This window comes from Danio rerio, chromosome 4, assembly GCF_049306965.1.
Source record: "Danio rerio strain Tuebingen ecotype United States chromosome 4, GRCz12tu, whole genome shotgun sequence".
Classification (NCBI taxonomy): Eukaryota; Metazoa; Chordata; class Actinopteri; order Cypriniformes; family Danionidae; genus Danio; species Danio rerio.
The window spans coordinates 5,270,542-5,286,932 of NC_133179.1; the positions used below are offsets into that span (position 1 = coordinate 5,270,542).

Here is a 16,391-nt window from a genome sequence, read left to right on the forward strand (position 1 = left end):
CTAGACTAAAAGCGTTTTTTAATTTTTTTAAAATACATTTTAAGGTCAATATTATTAGCCCCTTTAAGCTATATTTCTTTTCGATAGTCTACAGAACAAACCATCATTATACAATAACTTAATTACTCTAACCTGCCATCTAATTAACCTAGTTAAGCCTTTAAATGTCACTTTAAGCTGTATAGAAGTGTCTTGAAAAATATCTAGTCAAATATTATTCACTGTCATCATGACAAAGACAAAATAAATCAGTTATTAAAAATTACTTATTAAAACTAATATGTTTGGAAATGTGTTGAAAAAACACTCCGTTAAACAGAAATTAGGGAAAAATAAACAGGGGTGCTAATATTTCAGGGTGGCTAATAATTCTGACTTCAACTGTATAAACCCAGAGAATGTTAACAGTATATTAATACATCAGTTTATATTTTCCAAAACACCTAACCACGTAGTTAAGGGATCATAAAATATCAGTCTGTCAGCATGTTTTATATTTTAGTTGAGGAAAATAAACATGCACAGTGCAGTGTTGGGGAAAATTACTTTTGAAAGTAATGCATTACAATATTTAGTTACTCCCTGTAAAAGTAGCTAGTTGCGTTACTTTCTTACTTTTTATGGTAAGTAATGCATTACGTTACTTTTGAGTTACCTTTTATTACCTGGCTGAGGCTTGATCTCTTTCAAAGTTTTTTTTCTCTTTCTTTTTTTAATAGAGGAGCTCTGCAATTAAAAACACACTGTATAACCTCTACATTTACCTTTAAAAAACACATGAAAAAAAACAATATTTTAGGATAATGTTATCTAAGAACTTCCTGACAGTGACCCCTGAGCTCTACATGCCATATATACAGATTATTGAACGTTTAAAGCAATGTATTTGCTATTTTTGTACTATTTGTCTTCAGTAGAGTCAATGTCCGTTGAGACAATCCCCTTTTCCTTTTCTTCGATGCGTTCAAAATAATGAACACATTCTCTCATTGACTGCGCTATTCCTTGTGACTAATTTAAATTCAGCAGTTTATTTTTATAAGCTAATTAATTAAACTCGCGTTTTATTTTTTTAAGAAGTAACTCAAATATTATTACTTTATTTTTTAAAAGTAATGCATTACTTTACTCTTTACTTAGAAAAGTAATATATAAAGTAACTTGTGTTACTTGTAATGCGTTACCCACAACACTGGTGCTATGGAGGTGACAAAAAAAGTATGCGAGTTTACAGTATACACCACACTCAAAAGAAATAATGCTTATCAAAAGGTTAAGACTCGGCATTTATGAGGAAAAAGCTTGGTTATGGATGTGGCAGATGTGAAATTTCCATTTTGTGACTGGTAAATCAAATATAATAGTTTGAAAACACTGACAGAGACGTTTTTTGATATTTTTGCAGTACTGTAAGATACAAGCCTATCAAAAAACTAAAAAGGGTTTTACTGTTTTGGCCGAAACTTTGTTTTCATGGCAAGGTTGACATTTATATGGAGTTGCTCTATTTTAGATTTCAAAGGTTAAAGATTTTCAGAGTGTCTTCTTTTGTGTTCAACATAAATATGCAGAAAGACTTTAAAAAGTAAATGTATTTTCATTTTTGTGTGAACTGCCCCTTTATCTCTCCAGACGTGTTTGTTACAGCCACGTCATTTAATAATGAAAGAGTATTGATGGTTAGTGATGCCACCAGTCTCTATGAATCCTCCACCCGCTCTCCAACCATCATTTTGGAGGAGGGATCTGCTCATTTTCCTCCTTCAGACGGACAAGGAGAGTTCAGCGGGTCTGGATCTGCAATCTTCCTGGAGGAGCTCGACCGGGAATGGGAGCTGGAGCAAACCCGCATGGCTCCTAAAAATGCGGATCCGAGGAAAACCCAAGAGGAAAACCATGAAGGACTGCCCTCTACTTTCTTCTTTGAGAGCGAGCGTGAAGCTTCCTCCACATATAAACCACAAAACCAGGATTTTCTGTCATGGGTGACCTGGTCAGCTGAATCTGACTCTGGATCAGGTCAAGGTGGATCAATGATCTCCCAAACTGAGGATATTCCCATTCAGCTCATAATTCCTAAACTCAATATCCAAGAGGAAAACCATGCAGGTAAAACTTGTGCATGACGCCGAGCACATGTTCCTTTTCACACAAATGATATTTGCAGGGCCTTACTATTGAAGAATAAGGATGATTTTAATGCATTTCTTTGCAGAACACAAAATTAATCTCAAAAATCAACCTAAGATCACCATGAATTGGATAGTAAAATAGTCCTTTTATTATCTTTCATAGCAACAATTTAAAATTAGGGATTTTTTTTAAGGTAAGGGTTATTTGTGGATTATGTTTTCTAACAGGAATGATGTTCCATGATCAACAATATACATTAACTCAGGAACACGTCTAACTCTGCACAATTAGGACATGCTTTCCCATTATTTGTTTCCGATAGAGACCTTACAAAAGGATTTCATTAAAGTCAAGAAGAAATTAGGCAAATCCTGACCTGGTTACTTCATTTTGTTTTTGGATTTGGATGTACTCTGACGTAAAGCCACTTAAAACAGTTTTGAAATGAGAAAATATTTTAAGTCTCTGCATGATTTTGTCCTTTGGGAACAGATTGGATGGTTGGAAGATGAGTGTTGCCCTGATAGCTCTTCTGAAAGGCATTAAATTTGACCATTTTGAGAGGCAAGAAATGGTACTAAGGTACCAACTAATCAAGGTGTTTAAGACTACTAGAGACTATTAAGTAGGTTTGAGTTGGAGGTAGGGATGCAACGATTATGGAATTTGGTTGTACGATTATAGTCTGAGAAATAATCCCGGTTTCACAGTTATCACGATTATTATGCATTCATTAATTTCAAAACACTACTAGTTTAGTAAATCTCATCAAAACTCCTTATATTAAAGTGTTGATTATTGCTGCTCAGTAACTCAATAATACATGACAAAACAATAATAAAAACAAACAATAGTCCATTTCTCTTTGGACTTAAAATTAATTTTAAAAAGTTGTTGTTGTTTTTTTTTTTTTTTTTTTTTTGCATTTAAACATAAGTAATAATTTTACACTAAAAATAAACGACAGGACAATAAATAAATAAATAAATAAAAATAAGAACGTATAAATGTATTGTCTTGTATTTTTTTCTCTTTGGAGTAGAAATGTGTATATTTCATAAAAAGGATGAAGCTGATCAGTCCAGTTCCGTGACTCATGGTCCGTTCGCGGCATTCTTTCAACTAGGTAATCCTAATAAACGCGCACAAGCCATGCACCTCTACTGAAAATAACGAACTTGCACACGCAAAGACACACAATGTCCCCTTAGTTAATAGGCTCAGCCACAGTTAATCTAGTGTGTGTGGTTAATAGTCTTGGTGTACAAGCTCGAAACTTACACAGCTGGCATAACTTTGATGCAGTTTTGTTCCGTGCAGAAATGCGGTGTTGAGAAGCCTTTATGGTTAATTAATCATGATGAATTAAACCAGGGTTAATAGTGCAATCGGTTAATCGTTGCATCCCTTGTTGGAGGTGGTTGCAGTGGAAATCTGCAGAGCTGCAGCCCTTCAGGAATTGAGTTTGAGGCCATTGGTTTAGAATGTCACATGTGCTTGAATAACTGTGAGGTGTTGAATTTTTTTTGGGATTTTCAGGCTAACACCAGGTTAAAATGATTATGATAGGACTGTGCAAATGCTAAAGTATGCTGTTTTATTTTATTATGTTGTAATGAGCACAGACAGCAACAATAAGTGGTCTTGTGCTGCCATCTAGCAGCTAATATGGTAATTGAACCACTGAAATAAGCATAGCAACACACCTAAAATGCAGTATCTCGCATGGGCGCCGCTTAGGGGGATTGGGTGGTTGGGTGGGGGGGATTGGGTGGTTGGGTGGGGGGGATGGGTTCAGTTAGGACGATTCTAAGGGCCCATACATTTAGGGGGGCCCCAGAGACATTATCAAGGGCCCGCGCCAAACCCCCAGTTTTTTTTTTTTTTTTTGGTTGAATTGTGTTCCTGATACCACTCATTAAGCAAATTTGGAGTTTTGATTAATAACCTATGCACAAAAGGTAAACCAAACAGTGAAAGGGATCTGGATGCAGACTTGAGGCATTTGCAATCTGAACTACATGCAACGCTATGTGCACATCTGACCCCACCCCTAATACTACCCCTCACAGTGACATCTCTAGCTCCATTGAGTGCATTGTGTCTGACATTGTTAATCTGAAACTTGCAGTCTCAGCTTGCATGTAAAGGCTGCATCCAGATACTATTGCAAACAGTTGCACTGCCAGTGAAAGTGATCATTGGTGGTAAATGACATGCAGTAGAAACTTTCTGACAATGTGTTCCCCAGTGAAATTTCTGAAGGTGTAGCTGCTGGATTAGTTGACTTCATGTAAGCATGCATTCAACAGCTGATTAAATTTAGCGTATAAATATAGCTGTTATGTGATATTATGTCTAATGGTGAGATTATGCTGAGACTTGACTGTGTGTCCTCCAACAGAGGCGAGTAACAGCAGTCCAGAGTCTCGTGTTGGGATGGTTGGAGGGACAGAGACAGAGAAACGGGCTGTTGTTCCTCTGGCTATAGTTTCCACACTAACTGTGCTGTGTTTGGTGGTGCTGGTCGGCATCCTCATCTACTGGAGGTAAATGATTATCAAAAACACAACAGGGAGAGAATATTTGCTGTAGTTTGTCTCTATGTGACTTTTTTTTTTTACAGAGAAATGTTACATTTTTTTAATTTACACTGATTTTGTTGCATTTTATTTATTTTTTATTGCAATAAAGCACAGTGTTTTCTGTAATATTTGCATCTGTATATCTTGCAGGAGATGCTTTCAGACAGCACATTTTTATGTAGAGGACACCAATTCAGCCCGAGCCATTTCAGCTCCATCAACTCCTCTTCTGCTGCCTACAGGTAACAAAAATATTTAATTGTTTGTTCGTTCATTCGTTTATTCATTGATTTATTCATTCATTCATTCATTCATTCATTCATTCATTTAATCATCCATTTACTTATTTATTTATTTAGTGGATGATTTAGTTAGATAGTTTGTTTGTTAGTTAGTTAGTTAGTTAGTTAGTTAGTTAGTTAGTTAGTTAGTTAGTTAGTTAGTTAGTTAGTTAGTTAGTTAGAATATTTAATTTATAAAAATAAATTAAATAATTTATGCATTTTATAATATAATAATTTTATTTTATTGTAAATTCAATTAAATGAAGAAATGTTGCTTAGCTTGTTGAATATTTCATTTATTTAATTGAATTTATATTAAAATAAAAAATCATTTTTATTTTAATAAACATGTTATACATTATTTTATATAATGAAGTAATATATTTAAAGTAGTACACACATTGTATAATAAATTTGTTTACATGCTTTTTTTAATAAATAAATATTAATAATCACATAATTAAACAAATATTTTAAATTTTTATGTTTAATCATTTATTTACGTATTTGTTTATTTATTTAGTGGTTAGTTAGTTAGGTAGTTAGTTAGTTAAATGAAAATTTCATTTATTTAATTGAATTGTATTAAAATTATATATCATATATATATATATATATATATATATATATATATATATATATATATATATATATATATATATATATATATATATATATCCTATAACTATATATATATATATTTTTATAAATTATAAATTTATAAATTTATAAATTATTTTATTCTAATAATGTTTTATATATTTATATAATTAAATGATTTATTTAAATAAATGCATATATTCTATAATAAATTGGTTTACCTGCAGATTTTTTTATGGATAAATAAATATTAATAATTATATATTTGAAACTTTTAATTTTTATGTTTATTAATTTTTGTTTATTCATTCATTCTTTCATTCACTTCATTTGTTTGTTTATTTATTTGGTGGAGTTAGTTAGTTGAATATTTAATTTATTTATTTTAATTTATATTAACATAAAAAATATACCCATTATATTTCAAATATAAAAAATAAAATATAAAAAATATACCCATTATATACCCAATATACCTCATTTTATTTTAATATAATATATATAAAATTTTATATATTAATTTATACTATTAAGTACTATATTTAAATAAATACATATATTCTATGTAAAATTGTTAAATTGGTTTACCTGCATTTATTTTGAATGTATAAATAGTAAATAAATATTATGGAATCCTCTCCCTTATTCTGTAAGGAATGCATCAACAATAGCTATTTTAAAGAAGATGCTAAAATTTCATCGTTAAGATTGCATTTTGTTTTTTATAATTTTTGATGATTAAAATGTATTCTTGTATTTTATTGCATGTTTGATTTCTCTGTTGTTGTAGTGCTTCGGGTTTTAGAAACCACATTATAAATCAAATGTATTATTATTATTATTATTATTATTATTGTTATTGTTATTGTTATTATTATTATTATTATTATGTTTAATTTATTTGTTATATTTATATTAAAGTAATTATATATTTTTATTTGAAAAATAAATGAATAACATAAAACAACCAAACAAGATAACTGTATTTAAGTAAATGTGCATATTTTTCATCAATATTTCAATTCATAAATAAAAATTACTTATATATAAAAATGTCCTCTTTTTTTGTGTTTTCAGAGGACAACGAAGCTCTCCCTGTTAAGGACTTTGTTAAACATGTTGCTGACCTCCATGCAAATCACAAATTCTCCAAAGAGTTTGAGGTACTTGTGATTGCAATCTGCAGTTTTTTCAAATGCATAGCCTTAAACACAGCACCTTTAATATGTAATATAAATACACCAAACAGTGCATTGATGACATAAATTCATGAATGTTTTGGAGCGTATGTGAGGGGCAGCATGTATGTACAGGCGTCTGTGCAAGGAAACACTGCATGAACACAGAAACAGCCCCCTCTAAACCCATCTGAAGCATGAAAACACATGCCTCATGTTCCTGCACTGGCGCCTCTCTGTTTGTCCGGACTTTCATTGTGCTTTTCTGCATTCTCACCCCTCCCTTATTAGATCTTGAAAGAGTCTTACGAGGTAAGACGGATCTCCCTTTTGTTACTTGTTCTTTTTGCATTGTTTTGACGTGTCAGTGTTGCTCTGTGCATGCTTAGTGTGCATGTTGAAATGAAATAAGCTTGATTTGAAATCTACTTTAATCAGTGATGGATTTAAATATTTGATTCATTTTAGGAGATTCAGGGCTGCACTGCAGACATGGGCATTACAACAGACAGCTCCAACCATCCGGATAATAAGAGCAAGAACAGATACATTAACATCCTGGCCTGTATGAGCTCTCTATGTCAGTATAATAAGATGTCCATATGCATTTAGAGATGGTAAAAAGAATGCTTTTTGTGCTTTCAGATGATCACAGTCGGGTTAAACTCTCTCAGAATTCTGACAAGGATGGAAAGACAGGGGACTACATTAATGCTAACTATGTGGATGTAAGTCTATACTGCATTTTACATTAAGTTTTATTCATTCATTTCCTTCGGTTTATTTCAGAGATCTCAAACTCAAATTGGCGAGGGGGGCATATTAGTGACTGACCATTCATAAGAAGGCTGCTTTAACATTTAAGCACAACAAAAAAGTAGACACCTGATATAATTGATGCACTCAGACATTCTTCCCCAGAGTATCACAGCTCCTTTTTTTGTTATACATATTAAAGGGGTAGTTTAAATTGCTATAAAATACTACAATTTAATAATACTAGGCCTAATAATCATTATTTTTATTCTGTCTCAATCAAAAGTTGCTTAACCAAAAGTTTAAGTAAAAGCAAGAACTGCAAAAAGCAGGTTGGGTAACTTTAGTGATTATACTAGCAATTGCTCTTCTCAATATAATTAATTGATTAATTAATTTATTTATTTATTTATTTTATTTTTTTTTTTTTTGTAAAATTACAACAAACAGGGGAAAAGTATATGTAATACATGAATTTTATTTATTTATTTATTAATTTATTTATTTATTCATTTATTTATTTTATCTATTTATTTATTTATTCATTTATTTATTTATTTATTTATTTATTTTTATTTATTTATTTATTTATTTATTTATTTATTTTTATTTTTATTTTAACATGTTTATTTCAGCCAGCTGTTAAATTACTAATGCACATCTATTAAATGAGGCCATTTTAATTGAATATTAGCAAAATTGTCCTATTTGCAGCACGTACGGACATATATTTCAACATTTAAATGAGCTCCAGAAATAATCTGCATGTGCATTACTCTCGACCGCACACTGAGAGAAACCGAAAGTAACCCGAACATAGTGCTTTAAATGTCCAGTAGGTGGCAAATTAAAATAATGATTGAAAAATATGTTTTGGTGGGCTGTATCACGTTATATTTTGACGGCAGTTGTGGACCGGAGGTAGGAGAAGGGGGACCGCAAATGACCTGCGGGCCGGCAGTTTGAGACCCCTGGTTTAGTTTCTATATTGATGACAGGTCGCCACAGTGGAATGAACCGCCAACTATTCTGGCATATGTTTTTACACAGCAGATGCCCTTTCAGCCATAACCCAGTACTGGGATACACCCATACACTCTCACATTCACACACACACACAAACACACCTATACGCTACAGCCAATTTAACTTACCCCATTCACCTATAGTGCATTTCTTTGGACTGTGGAGGAAACTGGGGCACCAGGAGGTAACCCATGCAAACTGGGACTCGAACCAGTGACTTTCATGCTTTGAGGCTAGAACCATTGACAACTAAGCCGCCCACATTGAGTTTTATATATTTTTAAATGCTGTAATGTTCTAGTTTTTGGAGTATTTTCACTTTACTCTTTGTATTTTCACCTCACACACTTCAAGTTTGCCATTACCTAAGTGTTTTTGCAAGGTCTCTAATGATTACCAAGGCTGTGCAATATTGTGAAATAGGATTAACGTTTAAAAATAGGTATTTTATTCATATGATGTAAAACTGAATCTTCAGCTTCATTACTCCAGTCTTCAGTGTCTCATGATCCTCAAAAATCAGTCTAATGTATGTTATATAAGTATAAGTTATAGCATGCTGTATAATAAAGTTAAAAGAGTTCTTATTTTTGTGAAAACCATGGAAATCTGGATTTTAATCTGTCATCTGGACTTTTGATGGACAGAACAGCTTTCATTTGATATTGTATTGTATTGTAACAATAATGTCTTTACCACTTTTGAGCGAATTATTTATTTTAAAGCTTTTGAACTATAGTATACATGGTAAAATTGTATAAACTATATTATGAATATAAATATTATGATGCCAACACCATATTTAAACTTTTTTTAACATAATTTTTATTTATTGTCACACACAGAAAAAAGCATGAGGGAGCATTTACTTTGAGCTGCCTCAATATGGTCAAAAAAGAAATGGAGAAAAGAAATGATGATGTCTGTTTGTGGATGATTCTCTGTAGGGATTCAATCAGCCGAAAGCATATATAGCAGCCCAGGGTCCACTGAAGGGCAGTCTGGAGGACTTCTGGAGGATGATCTGGGAGCAGAACGTGGGCGTGATTGTCATGATCACTAACCTGGTGGAGAAGGGCCGGGTAAGGCTTTGAGTACTTTTAAATCATTCAGTAATTATGGATCATTTTAATTAATATAGGCTACATTCTTAAAAACAAAACATCTAACTGTTTTTTTCCAATGAAATAATTTTCTTTTCCCTTTCATTTAACAGTTTTAAAAATAACCTATTTTATAAGAGTGCTGGGAGATTAAATGTTTGTTGATGTTTAGAGTTCTTGAAACCATTAATGCCAATAAAAAGCCTTAGATTTTAAGAAATAAGGGGTCACTCTTTGGCACTGGTGGTTCTATGTAAATCCTTTAACATCCATGCACTTTTAAATGAAGGTTTCAAATATATTTTTCCTTTGCAATAATACAATAGAAAAACCATTTTGGTTTCTCAAAATAACCTTTTAAAGAACAGTTCACTGTTCACTGTTTAAGCTACGTATTTTAACTGAACTGAAACATCACAATTCTTGAGATTTTTTGGAGATAACTTAATTGTTTTACGTTAAATCCACTGAAATTTGTTGAGTTAACTTAATCGATATGTGTTGGGACAACATGAATGAATTGTGGGAAACCCTGCATTTTTTGCTCACTCTTAAGAGTCTATTTCTTCTTCTTTTTTTTAAGTTTTCATAATATAAATAACAATAAATATCTTCTTTTTTTTTCTTTTTCCCTGGTTTAAAGAAAGTTTTCATAATATAAATAACACTAAAGAGCATTTTTCCTAGTTTGTAAAAAGTTCTAATATAAAGAACACTAAAAACTTTTATTTCTAGTTTCAAGAAAGTTTTCATAATATAAATAATAAATAAGTTTTCCCTAGTTTGAACAAAGTTTTCATGACATAAAAAAACACTAAAAACCTTTTTCCTAGATTGAAAAAAAAGTTTTACACGGGTTCTTCACAGATTCATCAATGCCAGTTGATTATGAACCTTAATTTTTAAGACCCTTTTTAACATTAATTGCAATAAACGTTAATAAAATGTCCTGCTGAATTATTAGCCCGCTTTATTTTTTTCCCCAATTTCTGTTTAACAGAAAGAAGATTTTTTCTTTAAAAAAAACTTCTCTAAAGTTTGATCTGTAGACAATCAAAAAAATTGTTTAAGGAGGCTAATGATATTGACCTTTAAATGGTTATAGAAAAATTAAAAACTGCATTTATTCCAGCTATAATGCAATAAATAAATAAAACAAATTAGATTTTTCCAGAAGAAAAAATTTTATAGGAAATGCTGTAAAAAATATTCCTTATGAAAAATAATTTGGGAAATATTTAAAATAGAAAAACAAATCACAGGAGGGTGAAAAATTTTGCCTTCAACTGTATATATGCATGTGTGTGTCAAACAGAGGAAATGTGACCAGTACTGGCCTCTGGAGAATCAGGAAGACTACGGCTGTTTTCTGGTAACCCTTAAGAGCAGCAGAACTCTGGCCTACTACACACTGAGGACATTCACACTGAGGAATGTCCAGATCAAGAAGGTCAGTAACTACTGTACAATCGCAGAAATCATTGAGAAGGAATATGCATTTTTACATTTTTCTGACATGTTTCCTCCATCAGGGCTCTCAGAAAGGCCGCAGTCAGGAGAGGACGGTGCTTCACTTTCATTACACTCAATGGCCTGACATGGGCGTCCCAGAATACACACTGCCCCTGCTGTCTTTCATCAGGACATCCTCACAGGCCAGAACGGCTGAGATGGGGCCTGTGGTGGTGCACTGCAGGTAAGCAGTTACAGTCAGGATTATTAGCCCCCCTGAATTGTTAGTCCCCTGTATATTTTCCCCCAATTTCTGTTTAACGGAAAGATAGATTTAATAACTCATTTCTAATAACTGATTTCTTTTATTTTTGCCATGATTTTCAAGTATTCAGATTAAGGTGACATTAGATTCAAGTTGAATAGATTAAAGTTGGGGTAATTTGGCAAGTCATTGTATAAGGATGGTTTGTTCTGTAGAAAATCCAAAACAAATATTGCTTGAGGGGGATAATAATATTGATGTTAAAAGGATATTTTAAAACTCCTTTCATTATACCCCGAAATAAAACAAATAAGACTTTGTCCAGGAAATAAATTGATAGGAAATACTGTGAAAAATTCCTAAATCTGTTAAACATCATTTGGGAAATATTTGAAAAGGGAACGGAAATTCACAGGAGGCCGAATAATTCTGACATCAACTGTATATTTAACAAATTGTTTTGCTTGAATTGATTTGATTGCACACATATAATCAGATGAGGAAAAGAATGAGTGGATGTATGACAAAAAGCTGGCCTATTGAATATAGTTTTGCTGTATAATGTATTTGTTTTGCTTTCAGCTTCACTACTGAATTAAATGTGTTTTTTTAGATTTTAAATATAGCTGATTGGTAAAGAGCACAAACAATGCATTTCTGGCATCAACACTAATACTACAAACTACTACAAACAAACAACTACAGACCAGCTCAGGGGTGTCCAAACTTTGTCTTGGAGGACCAGTGTACTGCATAGTTTAGCTCCAACTTGCTTCAACACACCTACCTGGAAGTTTGTAGTATACCTAGAAAGAGCTTCAATAGCTGATTCAGGTGTGTTTAATTGGGGTTGGAACTAAAATATGCAGGACACCGGCTCTCCAGGACTGAGTTTGGATACCCCTGAACTAGCTGAACCAATAATAAACTGAAGCTGAATCAACAATGTTTGCAAAGTTATCATGGACTTATCATGTTTTCCACCACAGAATTTTGGAAAGCACATATTAATTATGACCTTTACCTCACAATTTAAGTTATAAGTTCAGTGGGGGGAAAACGATGGTGAAAAAAGGTGCAAGATGTTAACCAGGAATTGCAACAACAACAAAAAAATAATAATAATAATAATAATAATGATGTTTCTAATTAATTTACATGTAAATGTAGAATTCTCGGGAGGGGGCAGGATTGTGACATTTAAATGTAGAATTCTAATAAAAAAATTGAATTGAGATTTAAATTTAGAATTCTAAAGGTGGAAAAGGCAGAATTGTGACATTAAAATATAGAAATATGAGAAAAAAAATTAATTGAGATTTAAATTTAGAATTCTGAGGTAAGGAAAGGCAGAATTGTGACGTACAAATGTAGAATCATGACAAATAAAACTGAATTAGGATTTAAATTTAAAGTCTGAGGGAACAAAGGTAGGGTTGTGACATTTCAATTCAGAATTCTGAAGAAATAATAGAGCCGTGATTTAAATGTTCAACACAGGCAGTATTGTGACATTTGAATGTGTAAGACTGAGAATAAATTTAGAATTAAAATGTAGAATTTTAAGAATAGATTTAAAATAAAACTTCAATTTAGAGGGCAACACGGTGGCTCAGTGGTTAGCGCTGTCGCCTCACATCAAAAAGGTCAATGCTGGTCTCAACTGGGTCAGTTGGCACAACTGTGTGGAGTTTGCATGTTCTCCCTGTGTTTGCATGGGTTTCCTCCAAATGCTCCAGTTTCACCACAGTCCAAACACATGTGCTATAGGTGAATTGGGTAAGCTAAAATTGGCTGTAGTGTATGAGTGTGGATGAGTGTGTATGGGTTTTTCCCAGTGATGGGTTGCAGCTGGAAGGCCATCCGCTGCGTAAAACATATGTTGGATAAGTTGGTGGTTCATTCCGCGGTGGTGACCCCTCATTAGTAAAGGGAATAAGCTGAATAAAATGAATGAATGAATGCATGAATGAGCTACTATTGAACAGTTATTAAATGTTATATTTTGTACTGTATTTTTAATTAAATAAATGCAGCTTTGATGAGCCGGAGAAGCTTAATTTAAAACATTTAAAAATCTTACTGACCTCAAACTTTTGACCGATAGTGTACCTGATTTCACACCTCCTTCATCCTTAATGACAGGACGGGAGCCTTTGTCTCGATTATCTCTACAGAGTTCTCTCCCGGCATGCCAAACCTGCTAACAGCGTCAATCAATATCTCAGTGTGAACTCTAGAAATATCTAATTCTGAGAATAAATTTAGAAATAAAATTTAATTAATAATTATGAACGGAAAAGGCAGAATTGTGATGTTTAAATTTAAACTGCTGATATAGAATAAAAACCTCCACACACTTGTGCTGAATAATGACCAATGAACTGTGTCACTAGTGAACTAAAGCTAAATCTTCTCTGAAGCAAACTGAACTGAATAATGACACTTGTGTTTTTGAACGTGAATGTGTGCTCTGCAGTGCTGGTGTGGGTCGAACAGGAACCTACATCGTGATCGACAGCATGTTGAAGCAGATAAAGGAGGAAAACACCGTGAACATCATGGGCTTCCTCAAACACATCCGCACCCAGAGGAACTACTTAGTGCAGACAGAGGTAAACAGAGTAAAACTTGCACTGCAGCTCACGTCATGTCACAAACTACAGCAGCTCCACCTTTCTGCTATTATACATTGACTGGTTCGCTTTTGGGGCAATGCAGTGGCGCATTAGGTAAAGCTGTCGCCTCACAGCAAGAAGGTTGCTGGGTCACTGGTTCGAGCCTCGGCTCAGTTGGCGTTTCTGTGTGGAGTTCGCATGTTCTCCCTGCGCTCGCGTGGGTTTCCTCCAGCTCTCCGGTTTTCCCCACAGTCCAAAGACATGTAGTACAGGTGAATTAGGTAGGCTAAATTGTCCGTAGTGTGTGAATGTGTGTGTGGATGTTTCCGAGAGATGGGTTGCGGCTGGAAGGGCATCCGCTGCGTACAAACCTGCTAGATAAGTTGGCGGTTCATTCCGCTGTGGTGTCCCCGGATTAATAAAGGGACTAAGCCGACAAGAAAATGAATGAATGGTTCGCTTTTATCGTATATCCTTTTGTATTTTCCTTTTTACAATCTTGGGTTTCTTTTTTACTAATAAGCAGTGGGGATGCTTTTTGCTGTTGTTGTTGATCATTGTTTTTCTGTTTTGTGCAAATTTATTTCAACAAATCCTATAAATAGTATTTCAAAAAGAAACTACAGCAAATCTCATATCTTTTTCCATCAGGAGCAGTACGTCTTCATTCATGACGCTTTAGTGGAGGCCATCAGGAGTAAAGAGACTCTGGTTTCATCCAGTCTCATCCACACATACGTGTCTGGTCTACTCACACCAGGACCCGCAGGGAAAACCCCTCTGGAGAAACAGTTCAAGGTCAGACTCTTGGGTTTACGTACTCCTTCTATGCATTAATCATTATTATTACAAAACTGTTGGTACCCTTCCATTGAAGAAAGAAAAAGTAGAGTGGTCACGTGACATGAAACTGAAATGTGTGAAAATAAATGAATGAAAATCAGATATTGATTTCAAATTAAATGAATCCTGTTCATCCCACACCAGCACTGCAGAACAGCACACATTCACACTCATAAACACTCCACCAAAGCCAAGCTCTAAAAACACGACGCAGAACAGTTCAATAGTATCTTGATGCAGCCTTTATGATGCAAGCTAAGATTGCATCAATCAGCGATGCAATGTCAGACCAAATGCACTCAATGGAGTGAGTGACGTCCCGGTGACGGGTGGGGTTAGGTTAGGTGAGCGCATTAAATAGCATTGGATGCAACACAGATTGCACTGCACCAGGTCTGCATCCTGACCCCTCTCGAACAGTTTGGCTCATAATAGATTTAGTTTTAGTTCAAGAAGGCCAAACTTCAATGGTCATTATTCAGCTCACTTCTAAGTGAAACTGGTCTGGACCAAATTAAAGAGTACCGACAATTTTGCTTACATCTGTATTTCTGTAATGAGAGATGAATTGATTTGCTGTTTTGTTCTTGCAGTTGGTCAGTCAGAGCTGTGCAAAACAAAGCGACTACACGACAGCTCTGAAGGAGAGCAACGTATCCAAAAACAGGACTGCTTGCCTTATGCCTGGTGAGTGGTGCAGTATCAAATTCATTCATTTTTATACATATTTACAGTATTGCGTCATTTAATCTTTTAAATAAATATAAGATTTCTTATCCAGCACGTTTTTACGCAGCGGATGCCCTTCTCTGGGAACATGTATAATATTAATCTAAATAAATAACAATTAAACATTTTATGTATGCATATTTAACAATTTTCAAGGCTGTTTATTATAAATATAGTATGTATAATTAATATACATTCGAGGATAAAACTTAACCTAATAATAGTTAGATAGTAAATATTAGATAAATTATTATTTATAATTGTTATTTTTATTATAAATTGTTAGATAGAGCAAGCAAGCATTTTCTCATCATTACCTCACTGAAAAAAGTGTTGCATGCAAAACTGTTGCAAACTATTTATTTGTGTTGAATTTGAACAAACAAATTAAATTTAATAATGTTCAACTTAATTTGTTTGTTTAAATTCAGCCCAAATAAATTGCTTACAACTACTTAACGTAAAAAATTTAGTAAATCCAAAGAATTATCACTGAATAATTTATATTTTTCTTCTGGAAAAAGTCGTATTTGTTTTATTTGGCTGGAATAAAAGCAGTTTTCAAATTTTAGATAAATTTTAAAGTCATTATTATAAGTCTCCTTATTAAATTATTCTTTTTTATGTTGTCCAATGATTCCCTTATTAAGCTAACTCACCGGTTAAACTAATTAACCTAGGTAAGCTTTTAAATGGCAATTTGAGCTAAATACTAGTATCTTAAAAAATATCCAAAATATTATGTACTGTCAGATATTAGAAATTAGTTATTTTGAACTATTGTGATTAAAATGTGTTGATAAAATCTTCTGTCCATCA

The 16,391-nt window shown here is 33.2% G+C and overlaps 1 protein-coding gene across 10 annotated transcripts in view; it reads left to right on the plus strand.

Moving 5' to 3' along the window:
• Positions 1-16,391, plus strand: part of ptprz1b (protein tyrosine phosphatase receptor type Z1b) — a 94,956-nt gene that overhangs the window by 72,252 nt on the left and 6,313 nt on the right. For 2 of the 10 annotated variants that reach the window (XM_073946915.1, XM_073946911.1), the window contains 13 exons: positions 1,633-2,109; positions 4,538-4,682; positions 4,869-4,960; positions 6,680-6,765; positions 7,072-7,092; positions 7,249-7,345; positions 7,426-7,508; positions 9,510-9,644; positions 10,981-11,115; positions 11,198-11,361; positions 13,862-13,997; positions 14,652-14,798; positions 15,437-15,530. In XM_073946915.1, the coding sequence (XP_073803016.1) occupies positions 1,633-2,109; positions 4,538-4,682; positions 4,869-4,960; positions 6,680-6,765; positions 7,072-7,092; positions 7,249-7,345; positions 7,426-7,508; positions 9,510-9,644; positions 10,981-11,115; positions 11,198-11,361; positions 13,862-13,997; positions 14,652-14,798; positions 15,437-15,530 (1,812 nt within the window). The remainder of the gene's footprint in view (positions 1-1,632; positions 2,110-4,537; positions 4,683-4,868; positions 4,961-6,679; positions 6,766-7,071; positions 7,093-7,248; positions 7,346-7,425; positions 7,509-9,509; positions 9,645-10,980; positions 11,116-11,197; positions 11,362-13,861; positions 13,998-14,651; positions 14,799-15,436; positions 15,531-16,391) is intronic. The other 8 variants (XM_073946916.1, XM_073946912.1, XM_073946917.1 and 5 more) reach the window with 5 other exon arrangements.